The 22143-nt window shown below is 44.0% G+C and overlaps 1 protein-coding gene across 1 annotated transcript in view; it reads left to right on the forward strand.

Moving 5' to 3' along the window:
- Positions 1 to 22143, forward strand: part of tmem132e (transmembrane protein 132E) — a gene marked incomplete at its 3' end in the record, with an annotated part of 90549 nt that overhangs the window by 54249 nt on the left and 14157 nt on the right. Inside the window, exons 5-7 of the mRNA XM_079738917.1 lie at positions 5575 to 5718; positions 16269 to 16474; positions 21244 to 21529. Coding sequence (XP_079595043.1) covers positions 5575 to 5718; positions 16269 to 16474; positions 21244 to 21529 — 636 coding nt within the window. The remainder of the gene's footprint in view (positions 1 to 5574; positions 5719 to 16268; positions 16475 to 21243; positions 21530 to 22143) is intronic.

Here is a 22143-nt window from a genome sequence, read left to right on the forward strand (position 1 = left end):
CTAAATACAAGGTGAACCTTAAAATATGACGTAGGCAATTATTCTATGAGGCTAACGATATGCAGGTTATCTCTAGATGTACTAAAGGCCTCAGTGCAATCCACTCTACCTGGTAGCCTAACTATCATTTAAGTGCTGTTTGGAAGAAGTCAGAGGGTTTCAGATCTGCTCTTAGTCCAAGTCCAAGTCGGTTACAGCAGAGCTTCATCGTATAGCGTGTCACACCAGACGAGCCATGAAGCGCCACGTCGGGCAGCATGCTGTAGGAGATGGACAACACATCGAAAGATTTGATTAGAGTTTTTGCTCTGTGCTTAATATAATGGTAACGCTGCGATTCTTGCTGAGGTGCCAATTGAGATATGTTAACATTGAAGCTTTTTGAGCGTTACACCCGAAAGTTGACAGCATTCGCAGACTTGTAACAAAATAACTTATGCCTCACACTTTTGGATGATACGCCTGCATACTTTAAAAAGAAGAAGAAGATATGTTGTTGATTTCTGTGACATGTTGCCATTCTTTTGGAGAACTGTAAATGTTCAGTAAGTTACAACGAGCAGTATTCCTTAAATTGGGCAAGTTTAAAGTTGTGAAAACCGGGGTGTTTTGATCTCCTGTCTCAGATTATGTCCTTCAAAGAGTGTTATATTCTATTCAACCATATGATTTATTATATCTGAAAGTAGGGGGCCTTGAATATCATTTTTATTAATAAAGTTATTTCTAACACAATATAGCCTATCACTCAAAAGTTAAACACATCAGTCAGTATTTGTCCCTCCTGCTCCAGAAAAGAATGGATTAATAAGCGCTTTATTCCTTATGAAACGAACACCGGCGATTGCCTAACCAATGAAATGTTTGGTCAAACCGGGTGCATATCAACCAACCAATCAACCAGCCGACCTGCATTTGACAGCCCTAGTGTAAACAGAGTAACAAGTTGGATTTCAACATACACAACTCAGCAACCCACATATTATGATTGTGTTGTCCAACCATGATGAAAGGAAAATAGGACAGATAGATCAGGTAGAGCTTGGTTTGTTAGTTTCAGTACATTCAATTAAGCATGTGTGTATATTTGATTTTCCAATTGCATAAAGGAGTAGGTAAAAAGAAGCCTACACAATTGACTTGTCGTTGGATGCTGTCTGAGCAAGCCAGACTTTATTCCATTTATTTATTTGTCCATTTTGTTGCAGTCTTCTTCAACTACCTCATATCTTCTGCAATAAATGCACATATATTGTTGAGTGCCGCAGACTTCAGGAAGGTTAGGCTAGGTTAATAAGGTGTTTCAAAACAGTTTTCTTGGGCTCTATGGCAAACATATTATCACTGTATAATAAAAAAAATATTATTGCATTGTCCGTTGGTTCTGGTTCACTTTTGTAGGCTGTAACTGCGTCTTCAGTCCAGCTGCAGTTAAGTCTTTATTGAGTGCAGGGGCTCTGACACCGGACTACACTTACTTGTTTCTGCTGACCTTGGCATTTAATGCTTTTAACAATGGCCCTTTCGGACTGTTTTAGATTTGATAGTGTAAATGTGGACTGTATTCACACCGCAATGCATCTACAGACAAAGCCAATGGAAAAACCCCAGCTGGTTCGAAAGACGACTGTATGCCTTCTATATTTAGTAACTATGTCAACGCTACTTTTTGTGAATATGCAAAAAAACACAAAAAATAAAAAAGGGCAATGTTTTGTTCACTGTTACTGTTTAAAATGTATCCACTTTAGTGGAAGAAAGTGTAAGGGCACAAATGAGCAAATTGGTCTCATTGGCCAACAAATGAGAGTTGACAGCACTGGAGGCTGATAGATGTCAGAACACTTAATTGTGTCTGGTGTGTGTGTGTGTGTGTGTGTGTGTGTGTGTGTGTGTGTGTGTGTCTGTCTGTGGGCATGTTCTTACATATTTGTGTATATGCGTGTACTTTCCTGCATGTGTGTGTGCTGTCTGTGTGTGTAATTTCCTGCATGTGTGTGTGTCTGTGTGTGTGAGCGTTCCTGTGTGTGTGTGTGTGTACATGTTTGACTGTATGAATGTGAAGAGATCACACCAGTACATGTTGATGCAGTGGGTGGGATTTGTTAAGACGAGAGAGGTAGGGCAAGTGATCTGGGTGAACTTGAAGGGGTTTGATCCGCTTTAGCATGATGCTCGTGATTGTAGAGCAGACGGATTAAGTGGAGTAGCGATCAGCCCTTCTTTACACTTCCCGTCAGACACCTGCTTGTTAGCCACCGAGCTTTCAAGAGACGCTGTGGAACAATTATCATGTTCTAGGTTTCTCTGCTGGAATATGGAAAACTAGGGGGAAAGGGAGTACAACGGTTATATGAATAACCATTGACACTGGAATAAGATGAATAATGAACACAGAACAAGATGAAACTAAATATGCACATTGGTATGGTTACAAAAAGGTAAAAAAAAATACAAGGGTGACATAAATGCCCAAAAATGCCATTCCGTTCTAATCAAAACTTCCCCAAGCGGTCCAGGAGTGTCCCTGGGCAGATGGTTGAGTCAGAACAATAGGATCCCCAATGTGGATCAGGTCAGTGGAAGCTGTTTTTACCCCAAAGATGTCCTTGTTAAGAGAAGGGGTTATATTGACACAAACAAAGCCTGAACAATAGGAACAATAGCCCTGGTGCAGTGAGGGGTCCCACTCCCCTCGCTAACCGTTTTAGTGATGCTTTAATTATTAAAAAATGCATTTGAGAGTATGCATACTTTATAAATATATATATATATATATAGTATGTTTGTTTTACTTGTTATGCAGTTTAGATACATGTGTACATCAGGCGGCAGGTAGTGTGTAGTAATAAATCATTTACAAAGGGACAACTTGGAAATGTTTGCAGCACAAAGCGCCAAATACGGCTGGTATCTCCCATTCGCTAAAACGGCTGGTGGCTCCCATTCACTTTCAGTGGTGTGAGTTGACGGCAAAGGTTAAACTTCAAGATAGATCTTAAACCACATACAGTACAACCAATGAAAACACTGATACGTCATTTTGGTATTGGGGTCGTGGTTTAGTTGTAGCCTTGGTTCCCACATTGGTTTGGCCCTTGACCGCATATAGCCCTGAAAATGTTTGGGACCGCAACTTAGGTTTGTTTATGCGTCTGTTTCCACAGTAAAGGCTTTTTTGCCCAATCGACATCTGCTGCCACACAAAATTGTTTTCAACCAATCAGCCTCTGCGGGTAACATCAATGTCCCAGTGGACATAATTGTATCGCTCTACTAAGCACTAAGTGATTGGTGGTAGTTTACCCGTGGCTATGAGTCATTAGGCAGTTTGTTTATATTGGACAAAATGTGTTTGCTACAATAGAGCGCCAAATACCTCAGCAATCTCCTGCTATCCTATATGCATGTCAGAGGACAGTAAGTAGGATCCCAACTTCAAGGTTGGGAACCACTGAGTCTGAGCAAACTACATTTCTTAGGACACGGTTGACTTGCATTCTTGCAAAGAATGCTTCAAGGTTAGTTTCAATGTTTGACAACAAAAAAGAATTGTGACTGGTAAAATTATGTTGTTTTTCTTTTGTTAGCCTGTTAATGAAACATTTACCATGCAACCATGAATGTACTAATTTGATTTCAATAAAATACAAAAATAATGAACCTAATATAATTTCAACAGGAAACATTACGCGGCACAGTATAATTCATTAAAAACAGGTTTCTGCATCAGTGAGGGGACATTTTTAACCCAAGTTCATGAACCCTGAGGAGACTTTAATTTTTGTCGAAACTGTAGAATAAATAAAGCTGTGGACTCTCCAGACCAATGAACTGTCACTGTGCTCTGCTTGCATTATTCCCTCTTCTGTTCTTGATTTATAAACCCAAGCGGATTGTATTGTCCTTGGTCCCTAAGAAATGTTGTGTGCTTAGACACACATCACGGCCCACAAGTATTTAACCACCCACTGAATGCAGGGGGTCTGTGTCAACACATACAGTGACATCACCCTGACCGGGTAACGGTTGGTCTCTGCATCATTTATGACTACATCACTTAAACATCACTTTTATTTCCTCTGATGTTTCCAACTGTAGTTTTGTGTCCTTTTCATTTAAGCTGAAAAGGTCCATTGCCTTTGCAATATTAATCACGTGCATCAGTAATGCCCTATGAATAATCAGTTCAAGAACCATCAAGAATTGGTTCAGGAATCCATGTGAAGATGGAGGGGAAAAAATTAAGGGGAAATTAATTCTTGCGTGGTATGCCTGTTCTGCTTGTCCTGATTAAGATTGTAGGTTGTTAGACTTTGACATTCTCATTTTTTGGGGGTATGGAGATATGCTGCTTTTCATTTGGGGTAGATGAACATTGAGCTCCTTCTCTCCTGGGCAACGCATGCGTCTCAAATGAGAGAACTTGTTACGTTCCTGCTGCTTAACGTGGCCTGCCAAAAAATAATAATGAATTGATTCAAACTCGGGCTAGTGTGTGTTTTAATTGGCCATTTCCATAGACAGTCACAGTTTAAATTAACACACAGCAGTGCTGAAAGTGTTGCCCAGTTGTATGGAACAAGATTTTTTTTTAATTGCTGATGTTGTTGTTTTTTACCGTGTAATATGTGTAATCAGTATAACTGTGTAAATGACATAGAAAACAATAACTTTCTTCTTCTAATGTTTTGAAACCTAACGCAGTGATTCTCCCAACAGTAGTTTGCATTGGTTTCTTTGAAGGACATAATCTGTTATGTTGCCTGCGGTTGCTCTTTAAAATAATGAAATGATACTCATCATTTATGTTTTAACCGTTAATCCACTATGTCCCTCTTCGGAGTGAAAGTCTGGGTTCTGCAGTTGGGAAAAAAAATAATGGTCAAATGAATGGAAAGATGTAAATGCCAGAGTCAGAAATTAAATGTCCTACCGTCTACTCTCCTAAAAAATTTAGTTTTCTAATTTCTCCTCACCCAAAGTTACCCCTGCTGAATCTAGCTTGGGGCCTGAGCGTGGCACTGTGTCTCTCCTGAATAAAATTAAATCAAAGCAACCATATTGAAGGGGGGGGAACCTTGATTAGATAAGGGGACACAGATTAAAGGAAGAAAGAGTAACCAAATACTTAACAATCAGCTTTAGGACATCTCACCTTTCCAAGGCCTAGGGGTGAATCATTAAATGTCCAACTCGTATTGTGGCCATGTGATATACATGAACTTATCACTAACAGCGTTTGCATCCCCTGCTCGATTCATTCTTAGGAAGCGCGTCATACTCGATATACTTTCAATATAGACATTTGTAACTACGTCTTTGTAGTCACAAACAGACATATTTGCTGCTATCACAAATCCTGCCAGACATCTGGCATTTGGGATTCACACCCCTGTGATTTCTGCACCTCCTCTGTCAGAAGTTGTTCAATCTGGGTGATGCCAACATTAATGAGTTTGTTCTTGTTCTCTCTCTCTCTCTCTCTCTCTCTCTCTCTCTCTCTCTCTCTCTCTCTCTCTCTCTCTCTCTCTCTCTCTCTCTCTCTCTCTCTCTCTCTCTCTCGCCCTGTAGGATACAGAGATCATTAATACAGCCATCCTGACCGGCCGAACAGTGGCCATCCCTGTCAAGATGGTCTCCATAGAGATGAACGGAGCGGTGACGGACGTCTCGGCCTTTGTGCAGTGCAAGTCCTCCAACGAAGACATTGTTAAGGTAAGATACCCCTGAGGCGCGCACACACACACACGGCTTCTACTTTCCTCCATCAAATGGTCATAGAGTGTCCTGCAGCAGGGGAGACACAACATCAGAGCAGGCGTACGAGACCTCATTATTTAGCTGGAGGAGCCCCACAAGGCCTCTTGATTTCATTTCACCCTGAGAAGAGGCCGGGGGATGCAGGCTGCTATTCAAATCAATAGGACTCAAATAGGACTATAAAGCAGCAGTAATGACTCCACGATGGCACTGAGAGGGTTCTGTTCTGAGCTCTCCCTTATCGTTCCTCCTCCCCTCTCCGCCTTCTACTTATCATCCCGCGTTACTTGACTTGACTTGAGTGGGCCTGGTAGGGGCACCAATCAGCGCTGAGGGGAGGAGTCAGCATCGGACTGGACTGGGTCACCTCAAAATGCAGTATTGTGGTTGTTGATGGAGCGAATTAAAGTGGGAGCAAAACAAAGAGCGGAGCTCTATTAGGTATGCTGATTGGGCCGTGGTTCCTTCCTCAAGCCAATTGTAATCAGGACAGATTTCAGTTACAGGAGTTAGTCCACATCAATGGGGAAGGTTTCCCTTTTGAGACTACAGAGCACTAAGTAGACGTTTTGTGCTTTGTTAAATCGCGTTCAGACTTGAAAGTTTGATTTATTTTGGTATCCAGAATTTTGTTTTGGTTTCCGGGCCATTTTGTCGCCGTTGAATAGTGTGACAATGGAAACGATTTTATTTTATAGAAGGATGTAAATTGATGTTCTCTCTCTCTCTCTCTTGGTCTCTCACTCTCTCGCTCTCTCTCTTATAATAATAATAATAATAATAATAATAATAATAATAATAATAATAATAATAATAATAATAATAAAATACATATTTGTATAAAATCATTACAAATAATAAAAGACCACTACCCACCACCTAACCTTAATCTTTTGGAAGTATAATTTCCGAGTGTGTGCATAGTCATGGCATTGCTTGACTACGAATATCCATAACATACTGAAAAGGAGGAAGAATAAGAAACAACTTGCATTATTAAATTTTTACCCTCTTTCTCCTACTCATATTTACATATGGGGTGTACGTTATGTATTCAATAAAATATTAACATTTCCGTCCACATGAATTATCTTTACAAAACCCTCACCGAAGCAGTTGTCTCTTTCTTTGTGATTGTGTTCAGTACGAACAAAATCATTATATATAACGCAATAATAATGCAATTGTTATATATATATATATATATATATATATATATATATATATATATATATATATATATAGATATATATATATATATATATAGATATAGGGTTTCAAAGAAATATGAAACTGAGAAGTGAGTGAGAAGAGTGTGTTCATTCTCCCTCACAAATTGGTTTATATGTAATCGTTCATGATATAACTAGGTGTCGGAATGACACATACAACAGTAAATCAAAATGAATTGCCGAATGAAATAACGACAACGTTTTCTCGTGTTTAGCTGCATAAGTGTTCATTGATTTTTGCTAAACCTCAATCCCAACCTCATTTATAGTTTGCTAAATAAATGAACGCAAATTTCAAAGCAAAAGGTCTCATTGAAAAACCTTCGCCCATTAATGTTAAGTAATGTAATATGAATGTAATTTGACATTAGTCTATTCCAAGAAGGGGAAGCTGGTCCTTTAAAGGGGTGCTCTCTGTTCTCACCTATTATATATGCCTGTCCTTAAATATAGCTGCATGTGCATTTGTTAGTACAAATTGGACACAGGCAGATGAATATCATTATAACCGGGATAAATAATATGTACATTTCATTACATGACATTTTATGAATGGCATTGAACAGCAACAATAAGCTTAACGAACCACTTTCAACAATACAATTACAAATATATTCAGTACATACGCACACAAACACTAACCAAAACACAATATCAAGTTGAAAGCACACATACCCAACATCGCTCACTGGCTTCCAAATTCAAGACCGTCTGATGGCCTGAAAACTTTGCGCGTGACTAACCCAAAGGCACAGTTTTCACTTCTGTTTGTTTCTTCTCATGCAGGTGAGACTGCAGTGAGTCACTCACGGGGTCAAGAATCAATAATAATAGCAGAGAAATATAATCTGTTATTCTCACGCCCACAGATGCACTTTGGTGCACTTTCATGTGAGGCTGGACTTGGTGCCCATGCTGTCTGGATATAAACAATAAGAGCGTGAGAAGGGAGAGATGAACCAGTGTCAATAGGACCACGGCGGCACCTCATCCCTCATTGTCTAGCACCCATTAAAGATGAGGCATTAAGCATTTGTGTGGTGGAATGGGCCTCTCCGCTTCAATGTTTCGGCCATGAAACTGCTTAGAGGCAGATTTAGCAGCATGTGCAGTGCAGTGCAGTTCAAATTCTTATAGTATCATCATCTCATACTAGTAACTTTTGAGTCAGCAATCAACATAAAGAGATAAATTGATTTAAATTAAACCAGCTCCCTGACCTATTGATCAATGATCATTGTTTTACTGCTGTTTACAAGGAAGCAAGGCATTTTATAAAAGGTAGTGTACGGAAGATGTGGGAGTTCCAAAGAGAGGGACGGCTCAGGAAAGAGCCAGTGAGCAAGGTTTTGAAACAGAAACGATTCCCCTTCCACTCTGCTCCCTCCCTCCCTAAGTTTATCTGTCATTAAGAAGTGTTGCATTCACACACCTGTGTTTGACAGGCAAACCAATCAGGGAAGAATTGCCCTGATTGGTCAAAAATCAGCCGGGAGCGTTCTTAAATCTAAATTGACTCATACGAAGGCAAGTGCAGTCAACATGAAGCATATATTCTCACAGTGCATTGCATGCACTGTTAGCTGATGGACTGCTGTAGCATTTCTAACAAATTACACTAAAATGTCAGCTCTTAAATCTCACCTACAGCACCTTTAAGATTAAGGAATGAAATATTTTATTTAGTATTATGATATCAAATTATGTGATAGTACATTATTTAGTAATTTTAAGTATATAAGGTTTTTTTCTTAAAACACAATCTCTGCTGAACAAAGTATAATTAGGAAGCCATTATGATGCTATGTTCCCCGCACTTCTCTCCTTGACAACAACAAGATGACGTTCCCTGGGCCCTGATAAATATTCACATAAGCACTCAGACTCTTAAGACTTCTTGACATTCGGATATTGGTCATCTTCCGTCCTCACAATTTGTCATCCCTTGCGTAGAGCTGTTTTCTATTTTTGTTCTTCCTCGTCGTTATGTTTTGTTATCTACGCATCCCGCTGTCCCTCTAATGTATAGTAAGGATATGAAATATATGACCATGATTATGAATATGTGTGTGCATAGTACAATAATGAATGACAGAGCCTCAGCAGATAATGTGATGTAATCATGTGTATATATGTGTTGTGTACGTGCTGTACTATACAGTGTGTGTGTGTGTGTGTGTGTGTCAGGTATGGTTATTCATGTGACCTAAGGGCTCTGCTGAAACTGGAGGTTTTTTTGCGAGGTTTGCAGAGGAGAAATGAAAATTACAGGGGAGGGTGGGGTGGGTGGGTGGGGGGTGGCGTGGAGATGTACGTGACGAGAGCAGAAGGGACGAGGCGAGAGGCAGGGCAGCGATTTCTGAGACTCACTAAAGCTGATGTCAACCGCAGCGTGGGGGCAGACGCACACTCGCCCACGTCTAAAGCCTACAGTCAACCTCCCACCTCTCTCGCTCTCTCTCTATCTTTCTCTCGCTCTCTCTCTCTCTCTCTCTCTCTCTCTCTCTCTCTCTCTCTCTCTCTCTCTCTCTCTCTCTCCGGGCAGTGTATGAGTCACAACACCCATGTGAAGACGGGGAGAGAGAGATAAGCTTCGGGAGTGTCGCACTCCCTTGGTCATCCTGGCTGCCTGTAAGCCTCCCTGACGCCCCTGACCACCACCACCTCCGTGCCCTCCTCCCCGCCAGCCATCCTGCCCGCCTGCCCACATGCCTGGGTGGAGCGAGAGAGGGTCCTTCAATCCGAGCCTCCCTGCAACATCAGTCGGACATGTCTACCTCAGACGGGACTTTCATGTTTGGCACAAAGACGACTGAGTCAGACCTTGTCTTTTAAATCTTTGTGAAAACGTAGAGGAAGTCTGGGTCTTTGGTTGGTGTTGATGAGGCAGGAAGGAAAACACAGGTGTCCAATGGTGAGGAACTAAGTAGTTTTTCTCATTGGTGTGTCATTCCGACTGATTTTCTTACAGAATAGCCTCGACATCCAGTCGTCTCTTTTGACACTTTCCTTGTGCTTGAGAGCTGTGAGGAAGTACCATTGATTGGGTGGATTGGTCTAGACACAGGCTAGACAAGTCAATGTGCAGAGCGGGCAAGCTGGATCGACCAAAGGCTGGCTGGGACCACGAATCCTAACACAATTGGAGGTGAGGGAGCTAGACCCGCTATTGCATCAGGGATCTTATAATGACATGGGCTGCTCTGGCTACACATTGGTATCAGCAATGGGGATGAGACGGCTTACAGGCAGGAAGTGAGGGGACTGGAACTGTGGTACGGGGAAAACAACCTGATCGTGAACATAAAGAAGACGAAGGAGTTGATTGTGGACTTATGCAGGAAGGGCCCTATCCCTCCCCCCCTCTTCATCGACAACGCAGCTGTGGAGAGGGTTCACACATTCAAATACCTTGGCCTGCACCTTACCAACACACTCACCTGGCGGGAGAACACCATGCACACCATCAAGAAGGTCCATCAACGGCTCTACTTCCTAAGGAAGTAGAAGAGGGCAGGCATGTCCACAGCCATACTCGAATCCTTCTGTAGGTGTGTGGTGGAGAGTATCCTCACTTCCTGTATCACTGTGTGGTATTGCAGCTGCACAGTGGCAGAGAAGCAGGCACTACAGCGGGTGGTCAATTCTGCCCAGCAAATCATTGTCTGCAGTTTGCCATCTCTGTCAACCATCTACATCACCAGATGCAAGGACAGAGCAGCCTCCATCATGAAGGACTCCACCCACCCAGCACGTTGACTGTTTACCCTCCTTCCCTCAGGCAGGAGGTTGCGTAGCATCCGGGCAAGGACAACTAGGCTGAGGAAAACCTTCTACCTGGATGCTATAAGACTGTTGAACTGCTAAACACCTCCTGATTATGCACTGATTAACTGCACTTATGCACTTTAATGTCTAGGACCCCGACTGCTGACCTGATTTGCATTTTGACTTTACTACCTACTGCTGCACTTGTACTCATTAATACGCTGCTAACCTTCTTTAAATATCTTCTTTTAATATGTATTTTTGTATCTTAGTTTTTCTTTATTTATATTAATAGTTTATTTTAAGTTAAACAAATTCTAGGGTTTTAGGTAGCACACTGAGACCTAAGTACTGTATTTCGTTTTTCATGTAAATGTTAAATGACATTTAAGGCATCCTTGATCCTTGATCCTTGATCCTTGTTGTCAACACAAGCTAGTTAGCTGGGTACCTCGTTTATTCACATCCTCATAAATCATCCTGAGCCATGTTCAACCCCTACTCCACTTATCTTCCGTCCATTAATTCCTGTAATCCTAATCAGGATTGTTCCGTTGCCACGGCCAACGACAGAAAGCCCTGTCGTTCCTCCGGTGCGTGCTGACCCGCTCAAGTCTGCAGGTCACCTGTGAAGACACGTGTTCGCTGGAGATGCAGAACCCATAGAGAGTTCAGGACCCCCGGCCGGCAATAATGGCAGTGAGGTCAAATAGAGACAACGCTAATTTATCACAGTATGGCTGCTCGCAGAGTATACGTGTATAGTCGCACACATTTCTTTGGTGAAGTTTATATCCTTGTACGACAACACGACAGCTTCAGAAATAGCCATCGGCTGGCAGCCACACTGAATGCGTGATTAAATGAGGCGTATGATTATGGGAGGTAGAGTGAGAAGCGGTGTATATATATTTTTTCCGATTAAGCTTTCTTATATCAGCTCTCGCTAAGGCCACAGCTCCTAGTTGTTTACATTTTAATGTTTTTGCTGGAGTTAAACGTTGATTTGCGGCAGTTTTGTTTTCGCCTTCATTACTCAATGGAGTTTAGTGTTGTGTAAAGAAGTGGATATGCGCTTATTAACTTCACATTGTTGCATTTAGGGAGATGAACTGATTAGCCGGCATGCCTCTGGACATCGCCACCACCAGAGGCACTTTTGGATCAGAGCTAACAGATTTTGCCTCCAAATTTGACTGACAAGTCACACTGACAGGCACTGTCAATCGACAACGGCTGAAGACAATTTACTAACCAGGGTTTTTCCCCAAACATTTGGAATTAAAATTTGACAATAAATGCTATATATATATATATATATATATATATATATATATATATATATATATATATATATTACTCATATGCAGATATTTCCAGATTTACAGCATGCAAAGATAAACATGCTTAATTACCACTTATTGGAAGGGTTGATTGGAGTTATGCCAATTTTCAGCTTTGAACAGTTTGTGATTAATGTCCATCATCGTACTTTGATGCGTTAATTGGAATAAAATAATATTAGCCTACCGTATTAGCCTCCTGGATAATGATGAGGTCTTTTGTTTTTAAGCCCACTCGCTCTCCTTAGGGGATTAATCCAAGATTTCAAAGTCAGCTAAATGTTTCATTTTCTCTATTTTTCTGAAATTATTGCAGTGGCTTTCCCTGACTGAAATGATCGCCTGTAGTACAATGGGAGTTCAGCAACTGAATCAGGCCGGAAGTCATGTTCATGAAAATTGAATGAAAGTTATATCTTCAGCGTGCAGACTCCCCTGCATGTTGAAATGTACGACGAGCGGTGCTTTTACCAACAACGCATCGCCGGGACAAAATGGCGGCTGTGAGATTCTGTGTTTCTGATGTTTTTCTGCAATCAAAGCCTTCTGTTCCCCCGACCAAAAAAAGGAAACTCAAACACACTTGTTTACTGCGTCTCTAGCCAGAAAAATGCCCTAAAATTAATTACTACCAAAATGAAATGTTTGTTTCTGCTGTGCCGTTGCGTGCTGTTGCACGCAACAACAGCCCGCTCGCTTATGTATTTATAAAATAGTTATCTTAAATTGTCGCTAGCCTCAATTTAATCCCTTTTGTGGAATAAAGGGATGAGATAACATGTCGGGACTTCTCTGTGCCCTGCTTCTGCACAACTGTGTGGTTTGTTATTATTGCCCCCCCGACCCTAACCACAACCCTTAAGCTTACATGCGCTCTCTTTGTCTCTCTCTCTCTCTCTCTCTCTCTCTCTCTCTCTCTCTCTCTCTCTCTCTCTCTCTCTCTCCCTGTGTCTCTCTCTCATTCTCTCTACCTCTTCCTCTAGCGCGCTCTCTCTCTCTCTCTCTCTCTCTCTCTCTCTCTCTCTCTCTCTCTCTCTCTCTCTCTCTCTCTCTCTCTCTCTCTCTCTCTCTCTCTCTCTCTCTCTCTCTCTCTCTCTCTGGCTCCATGTGTGTCTCTCTCCCTTTCCCCTCCTCTTGTCTCTCTCACTTGCTATCTCTTTTTGTCTATCTTTCTCTCTCCTTCTCGAGTAGTGTGTGTGGGTGTGTTTGTGTCTCCGTCCTCCCTCCCGCCCTCCCTCCCTTCCTTCAGTGTGTCGCTGGGTGATGTTAAGCAGTCCCTTCCCCTTTTTCAGTCCCTAATGGGACTCACGCATAGCATAGGCGAAAAGTGGCCGTGCCCAGCCCTTGTCTCTCCGCGCCCCTTTCCCCCCACCCCTCACTCATCCGGCCTGCGATCCCCATGCTCCACCCAGGCAATCTGCTGGCGCCGCGGAAGGTGCCACTGTGCATTAGTGACGGCGTGACGGCGTCTGGTGGCGGCGTGCGTGGGAGCAGGCTCGTCTTCACGCGCGGGGCCCCCACAGTGCCGCTGATACCCATAGCTGCTAACCGCTTTCGACTCGTAATTAAGCAGACCGAGTTGATCAGCTGCTGCCGCCGCAGGAGCCCCCCGCCAAAGATTAAGACTGGAGTCCACTGTGTGTGTGTGTGTGTGTGTGTGTGTGTGTGTGTGTGTGTGTGTGTGTGTGTGTGTGGGGGGGGGGGGGGGGGGGGCAGTGGTCTGTGTGTGTGTGGGGGTCATTCTCTAAGTGTGTATTTGAGAGGGCGCAGGAGTCTGTGTGTGGGGAACTGTGTGTGCGTGCGTCTGCATTTCAGTGTGTGTGTGCTTATCATGCGTGTGTATGTTGTCGGGGTTTGTGTGTGTGTGTGTGTGTGTGGGGAGGGGGTGTTTCTGCATGTCTGCACTCACCCTCACTAAGTGAGGGTGAGTGCACCACAGACAGACGCTACCATTGGCTCCAGACCAGCGTTCATCAATCCACATGACCGGGCAGGTGTCTCCTTTTTGCTTTCATTTTTATCGTTCCTTTCTTTTTCACACTTTCATCACCACAAAAATAACAAAAAGAACCGATATGTCCAATGAGATCTGTACCGTATATATGTTTGGAGATAGATGGATACCAAAACAACAAGAGGAATTACACTGGGAAACTTCTAAGGTCAAGTGCCTTGGAATTGCATTAGCTGAACCAGACAAGTATCAGGCTATCATCTTAAAGGGTCCCTCCATCACCCCAAGCTCACACCACCACCACCAGCAAGAGCACCACCACCACCACCACCACCACCAGCAAGAGCACCACCACCACCACCACCAGCAAGAGCACCACCACCACCACCACCAGCAAGAGCACCACCACCACCACCACCAGCAAGAGCACCACCACCACCACCACCAGCAAGAGCACCACCACCACCACCAGCAAGAGCACCACCACCACCACCACCACCACCACCAGCAAGAGCACCACCACCACCACCACCACCACCACCAGCAAGAGCACCACCACCACCACCACCAGCAAGAGCAGCGGCACCACCACCACCACCAACAGCACCACCACCACCACCACCAGCAAGAGCAGCAGCACCACCACCACCACCCCCACCACCACCACCACCCCTAGCACCCCAGCCAACACCAGCACCACCAGCATTAGCATCACGACCACCATGCCCCTCCAACTCCGCACTCTTTCTCCAGAACTCTGGGCTGTCTGCGTGGGAGGGAAAATTGTGTTACCCAAACCTCCCCCCTGCTCCCCCCCACAACTCTCCCTCTATTCTGCCCCCCCCCCCCCCCCCCCCTCCCATGCGTATGATGAATCCCCAGCCCTGAGAGAACTGGCCAGCCCGACCTCTATCTGCAGAAGAGATTAGATCCTCAGATTACAATGCCAGCAACCCCCCCCCAGCGCCAAACACACACACACATACACACACACACACACCTGACCCCTCCATCACTAGATAAATCTTTGACGGGACCCCGAAAGCAAAACTTGCTGCGCGGATCCGTCTTGGTTAATAATTAAACATTAGGGGAGGAGGTTGAGGGGACGCACACTTCCAGGGCGATTGAGTTTCAGTGCTGAACGGGTTTCTGAATTGAATGATGAAACTCAGAGACAGCGTTGGGAATACTTTTGTTAGAGAATAAATTATTAATACATAAGAAAAAAGAAAAAGAAACTACAACTAAGGCGAAACAAAACATTGAATAAAGCTTGCAGACCGGGTCTGAAGGGTGTAGCATGTTCACTTTATAACCAAGGTGCCATGTCATGGCACACCGTCTCTCGCTCTCACACCGCTTGAGTTGTTTGTTTGGCATAAAGCTTTTGTTTGGTATGTATTACGCAGTGACATAAATAGCTTCAGATCCTGTTCAAAAGATTTTTTTTGGGGGGGGGGGGGTTGGAGATGGGAGGTGAAGAGATGTAAGAGACAGCAGCACCAGATTAATGTGCTTACAGTTCAATGTCAATATAATGACAATATATTTATATCCATAGTTGTGATATATAAATGCCAATATGGCTAATATGGCAATAAAGTGTTTTAATGTGTGGTAAACAATAGCTCTGTTCATCAATTAGCTAAACAATATTCAATAACATCATTTAGTTGAACAATATTATAAGATAATGGGTGAAGAATTATTCATAGAGTCTTACCTCTTATCACCTATTCTTCAGGTCACTTCAGACAAAGGACTAATTTAAAGACAAGACAGCTTGGGTTTTGAGTATCAATCGTTGTTCATAAAGAATAAAATACAGCTACATTAACATTGAGCAGATGCTTTTATCCAAAGCTACTTACACCCTTCCATACACAGATCCATACACCAACAACAACACACGGCGACAGACCGCTCGTCGGAAGCAGTGAGGGTTAGGTTCCTCGCTCAGGGACACCTCGACACTCGAATCGGATCGAACTAGCAACCTTCCGCTCACAAGCGAACCCGCTCTACCTTACGCTCTACCTCCTAAACTAAGGAGGTAGATCCTATCTCAAAGGACTCTCTGGGACTAAGAAAGTAATCCGTATCTGTATTATTCGCCCATAAGTCATCAGTGAACCAACACCGACAACATGGCTGCTTCCCACACCGGCCGACCTCTGACCCCGTCTCCCCCTCTTTCTCCCCCAGGTGTCCATGAACTGCGACTACGTGTTCGTCAACGGGAAGGAGACACGGGGGTCCATGAGCGCCCGGGTCATCTTCAGCTACGAGCACCTGAGCGCGCCGCTGGAGCTGACGGTGTGGGTGCCCAAGCTCCCGCTGCAGGTGGAGCTGTCGGACAGCAGCCTCAGCTTCATCAAAGGGTGGAGGGTGCCAATTCTGCCTGACCGGAGGTGAGGAAGGACATGTGCAGTTGGTCTATGCAGTGGGTTTGGATTTTGAAACGGCTGGTACTGTCCACCCAGAGAATTACTCTTTATTCGTTATTCCGCTGTGGGGTTGCTTTCGTTCAGTAAAAATGTCATGTGTCAAGGCTGTTGTGTGTGCTGTGTTTGAGTGTACCAACGGATTTTAATGGATTTCTTTATTTCACATAATAAGCACTTGCTAGAAGTGTAAACAGAACGTTTTATAATTACATATCTGAAAAGGAGTAGGAAGAAGTAAAACACTTTTATCCCACCTATTCCCCTTTAAAATTATATTCACTAAACATTCTTTAGAACTCTCTACAGAGAAAAATCATATATATGTCATGATATATGGATACTGATGCTTGGTTCAAACGCTTTTTCACCGTATACAATGATGTCATAGCGAGCAGAGTCATTTGACTAATTGAACAGAAACATTAAACCACACAGTTAATGCACTTTACAATCTATGGCACGGGCTGGTACTATTGTTTAAGCAAACAGAAACGACAATGCAATAACTTGTGCTGTCCCCATGATTTCTTTTTAGTGTTTGCCTACTCCTTAAGGTCCCACTTGACTCGCGGAGGGCTCTCAAAAAGGGTTTTGTAGCGGCAAAAGATTGGTAGCAGGAGCTTAAAGGACAAGACTGCATTTATAAAGAAAACAAAAAGGAAACTGAAAACGGCTCTGGCCTTGTCCTGTACGCAGTTCACAAATGGATTAGAATGAGGTCAGGAATGAATAACTGAACAGCAATGAGAAAAATGGCGAGGATATATTATTCTAACCCCCAGTCAAGTTGAAGAGTCATCCAAAGGTGGTTTAAAGCAGTATCCACGCAGCTATGAAGCTGCCATGAACTATTAATATAATGCTTTATGTCGGCCTACTTCATTTCTTTGTTTTTGTTATCATTTACACTTTCATGCGGGTATATGGTAGGAGCTCATACATGCCACATTCAAAGTTACATTCCTTTTCCGTGTGATGGCTCTATGCTTCGAGGAGTAAAGGCCCAGCATGCGGCCTTCGTATTGAAGTGATAGTGTTTAATAAATAGCAGACACTAGAGCAGGTGATACAAATGAAATGAGATGTCTCCCAACATGCATACTAATGAATAGCAGGCAGATGCATCATTGTCATATTTAGGCAGAATGAATGGTAATGGAGGAGGCGGGAAACCTTTCAAAGACAGGGCCCAGGTGGGGAGAACAATCCTTTCTCAAATTGGGGCATCTGGACCACTGACATTGCATGACAACCTTCTTTCATTTAAACAGGTACCACAGGTACGCACACACACACACACACAGGTACGCCCCTTCTAACAAATGCGTCATACACACATACACATTCCTTCTAACAGAAGCAAAAACCAAACCAAGCGAAATGTTTGAAAATACTCCACACATGTTGATTTGTGGAGTTGTTTTTCAATGCTTCCATTGTGATCCAATTTGACCTTGAAGGCTGTGTCATATTTATTCTATAGGTTACCTGCTATTTTAATCAACAGAATGTATATGTGAGATTCCAAAGCATATAAATCCCATTTCCCATGAGACCAAAAACACATCACAACCAATAACATCTGGCTTATATCTTTTGTGGGAAAGGTTACAATCTGTATTCATTTCCGTGACAAATGACTCTTCAGTAGTCACAGGTATTTATCTGCTCCAACTGAACGGCGGGGATGGAAAAACAGTCGGGTGGACATGCTATTTTCGGCCCTTTTTGCGTAAATAGAAGGGTTCCACGTGGACCAGCGATTTCTCTTATTCTTTTTTTACCGAGTTTTAAGGAGACAAATCTTAGTTTTAAATGTTTAAGTGTTAATAAACCCTGTTTTCAGGCTTGTAAGTGACGTCAGACTAATTCTGGTGGAAAAATTATTATTACAGGGAATTAAATTCAAGGTCATTGAGGAGGTAGGCGCGTTAGACAGGCCTACTGGTAGGTTGTGAACATTTGGGTCGAACTCAGTTCCTTTCGGCTCTTAATCGTCCCATTAACGTATATGTACTAACCGTCGTTGTCCATTATTTATCTTAATGAAATGGTATTTTGTTGGGATTTTTCGATGTTTGCCTTTGAAGAACACAAAAACGAATCAATTCCAAGTGAATATAGTGCTACTACTCTTCATCAACGTTTGCCTGTTGGTTCAATATCTTATTCACACCAGCAACTGCCATCACAGACGGCCTTGGCCGCAGCATTTCCAGACGCAATCCTACAGATTGTGTTGGAGTGGATTCAACAACAGAAATCAATTGTGCATGCTGAAGACCCAATGACGCCTTGCTCAAAGGCTACCATAACAAATTCCCTTTTTTGAAAACAATGATAGTGTTTGTTTTCATGTGTAGTTCTGACCTTTTATTTTATTTCCCCGTATATGACCATAGATCTTATAATTCGAAAGTAGCCTAGGGTCAACCGTTTTTTACATCCAAATGCTATTTAGACTGGGAATAGGGAACAGTGCTCAGCCACAGCGTTTTCTCAACCAATACATCCATAGATCGATGGGTCTTTTTCACCGTCATCTCTGCGTGACTCTGACACGGGGTTACATTGTGCTCTCGTAAACACAGGAGCCTGCCGTTACTTATATATATGGGCTCCATTACCCAGCTTCCCCAGCCTTTTCTACTGCCGCCCGTAGCCGAGAGCTTGGCGAAAGTAATATTTTTCCGGGTGAGAAATGACTGTGTGCTCCGCACTGCACATCGTCTGGGCTCGCTGAGAGTATATCATTTTTCCTTACCTTGCCCTGTGGTACTTTGCAGTGTCAAAGACCGCTGGCGAGAGATAGCTCCTCTTAGTTTTCCAATGGGCCTCACGCAGAACAGTGGAGTTGCTGATATGCTCCTGCATACTGACTAGACTGGGACCCAGCCCCCTTCAGAAAAATACTTCCGTTATCATTTCCTTTTGTTAACCGGGAGCCCGTGTCTTCGGCTGGTGGACGTGTTATTTCTGATGTACAAGGCCCACGTTTCTCTTTCCTTTGCTTTCCTGTTCCTCACCCCTGCCGGTTGTACCTTTTGTAACCAAGATCATGCCGGGCAGTTTATTGGTTTCCATTTCTTCCAACTTTTTGGAAGAAATAGAGAGAGAAAAAAAAGACACAGCGTCTATCCGTCTGGTTGTGCAATGATTGTCGTCCCTCTGGTGTTCTTCTCACTGCTTCCAATCATTTCTCTCCCCCACTGACACAGTTTCACGTTATATGTTATACTTCTCCCTGTCCCCTCCCGTCGTCAATACTACTTGCTATGTCAACATGGCACAAGATAACCTTGTTCAATTATGAGGGCTCAGGTAACCTTGGCTTTGCCGTAGGCCCTTTCCTTGCTACAGTGCAGCAGGATATTTATTTATATATATATATATATATATATATATATATATATATATTGTTCACTGGCTTGTGCTGTTATCTTTGCAGTTGACGCTCGAAAAAATCAGAAGAGGAGGAAATAAAAAAAACGAAAGGGAAAGGGATTGGTGTAATCGGTCTTTGTTCACTGAAGCCTACTGTGTGTCCGTACGGATCTCAGACCCTAATGAGAATGGACATTACACTTCAGGTCAGGGGGAGGCTGAGGGCACCTGGGTTAAGTCTTCTCTGACCTGAGCTGTAGGAGCGTGTGAGACAGAAAATAAACTGCCTCCTTGATGGCTAGAGTCTAGAGTCACAAGCAGTCTCTTGTTTTCTCTTCAAACCTCACCGAACAGCTCACAGGTCACCACATCTATCGAGACACAGTTAATCCTGCCTTCTGAAGCATGGCTTCTTAAATACACCTACAGCTGGGCTTGACTTGGAACAGAGTAACCTTTGAAAAATGTGCAGGCGAGCGTCCTCATTGGTCGGGCAAGGAGGGCACGCTGTTAGCTAGTGATGGCTATTGTGAAGGTTCTGGAAATGATACTCCTTCTAAAAGAGTGTTGGCGTCTTTTAAGTCTATTATCAAAATGATCCATCTATCGAAACCCCTGTGAGCGAGGCAAAGCCTTTTAGAAATCCATTAGCCTCCTGTTCTTGCGTCCTTCATGAGAAGGACTTATGTCCAGGCGTGTTGTTTAAACCCTCAGTTGGGATTTGTGTTTCTCACTTTCTACTCTCTATGGGGTAGATATCCTTGTTTACCTTCTCCAAGCTCCAAATTGTTAAGAAATACACACATTAAGTTCTCTGAGTGTGGACTATTGAAGATAAGTGTATTTGGTATCATTAGCATTAAGGCATTTAGAAGATTCTTTTATCTAAAGCCACTACCTAGAGAATTCAGATCCATCTCATTAAAGAGGTGTGTAGGAGTCTCTCAAGGATCGCTGCAGGGGTGCCAAGTACCTTTCGTTGTGGGAGTCAAACACAGCAGGCACTAGACAAGACTGGAGTTATTTTGAGCTATTTTTTTTATGTACTTTATTTTTAATCACCCTCTTTGTGTTTGTATGCGGTGTCAACTAGGCTGTCACGGCCGGTTCGATCGCGGTGTCACGGTGTCCCTGAGCAAGGCATCGAACCCTAACTGCTCCTGACAATTAGCCCGTTCGCCTCGCTTGCCCGACGCCAGCGCCCGAGCATGAACGCTTGAATTCAAAAGACGCACCACGCGTGAAGCGCTTCCAGAGGCCACAGGGTCACAAACACAGCCCTTACATCAACGCGCTCCATTGACATTGTGTTCTCCCCCCCCCCCCCCCCCCCCCCCGCGCCGCGTCAGGAGCACCCGGGACAGCGACGCGGCCGCCGACGAGGAGGACGACGAGCCGCGGGTCAGCCGCGGCTGCGCCCTGCAGTACCAGCGGGCGCTGGTGCGTGTCCTCACCCAGTTCCACACCACGTCGGCCGAGGGCACGGACCAGGTGATCACCATGCTGGGGCCCGACTGGCGCGTGGACGTCACCGACCTGGTGCAGGACTCCCTCAAGGTGGCCGACCCCCGCGTCGCCGAGCTGGTGGACCGGACCGTCCTGGTGGGACTGGAGCTGGGGGCCACTACACTCAAGGTACAGGGAGCCCACGGGAGAGCAGCCCGGGGTCTCGCCCATCCCGCAGGGGGGACTGGGCGGGTGGGTCGGGAGGGGGGCCGTCGAGACAAAGCGCTCGGAAGCCGTTGGGAGACCAGCCTTGGTTCTCGCGTGTGCGTGTGTGTGTGTGTGTGTGTGTGTGTGGGGGGGGGGGTTGCATTCCTCAAATGCAGGATGCAGTTTCATTAGCCCCGGCCCCACATAGTTCCTGCGCAATTACTGGGGTAACCTTTAAAGGCACCAAGCAACCTACCCAGTATACTATCTTGAACCCCTATATATATATATATATATATATATAATGCTGGAAGCCATTAGGAAGCCTCCTGGGCTGTGAAGACTCTGGGCTGCGTTTGCCCAGCTTGTCAGTTTGCTTCCAGGGTGATGGTCATTTTCCTGTTGTAGTTTAATTAAATGAACACACAAACATCGCTGTTCTTCTCCTCTCCACATTTCACATTTCATTATCTCGTCATGTTCCTGACTCTACCTCCCTGGCTTCTCCTTTTTTTGTGTTTCTGCCAAGAAAGTAATTGTCTTAACATTTAACGTGGCTGATCCTTACCGGTCAGTCACTAAAAGAGGAGGAGCAG

The sequence above is a fragment of the Pollachius pollachius genome (assembly GCF_949987615.1).
Source record: "Pollachius pollachius genome assembly, chromosome: 6".
Lineage (NCBI taxonomy): Eukaryota > Metazoa > Chordata > Actinopteri > Gadiformes > Gadidae > Pollachius > Pollachius pollachius.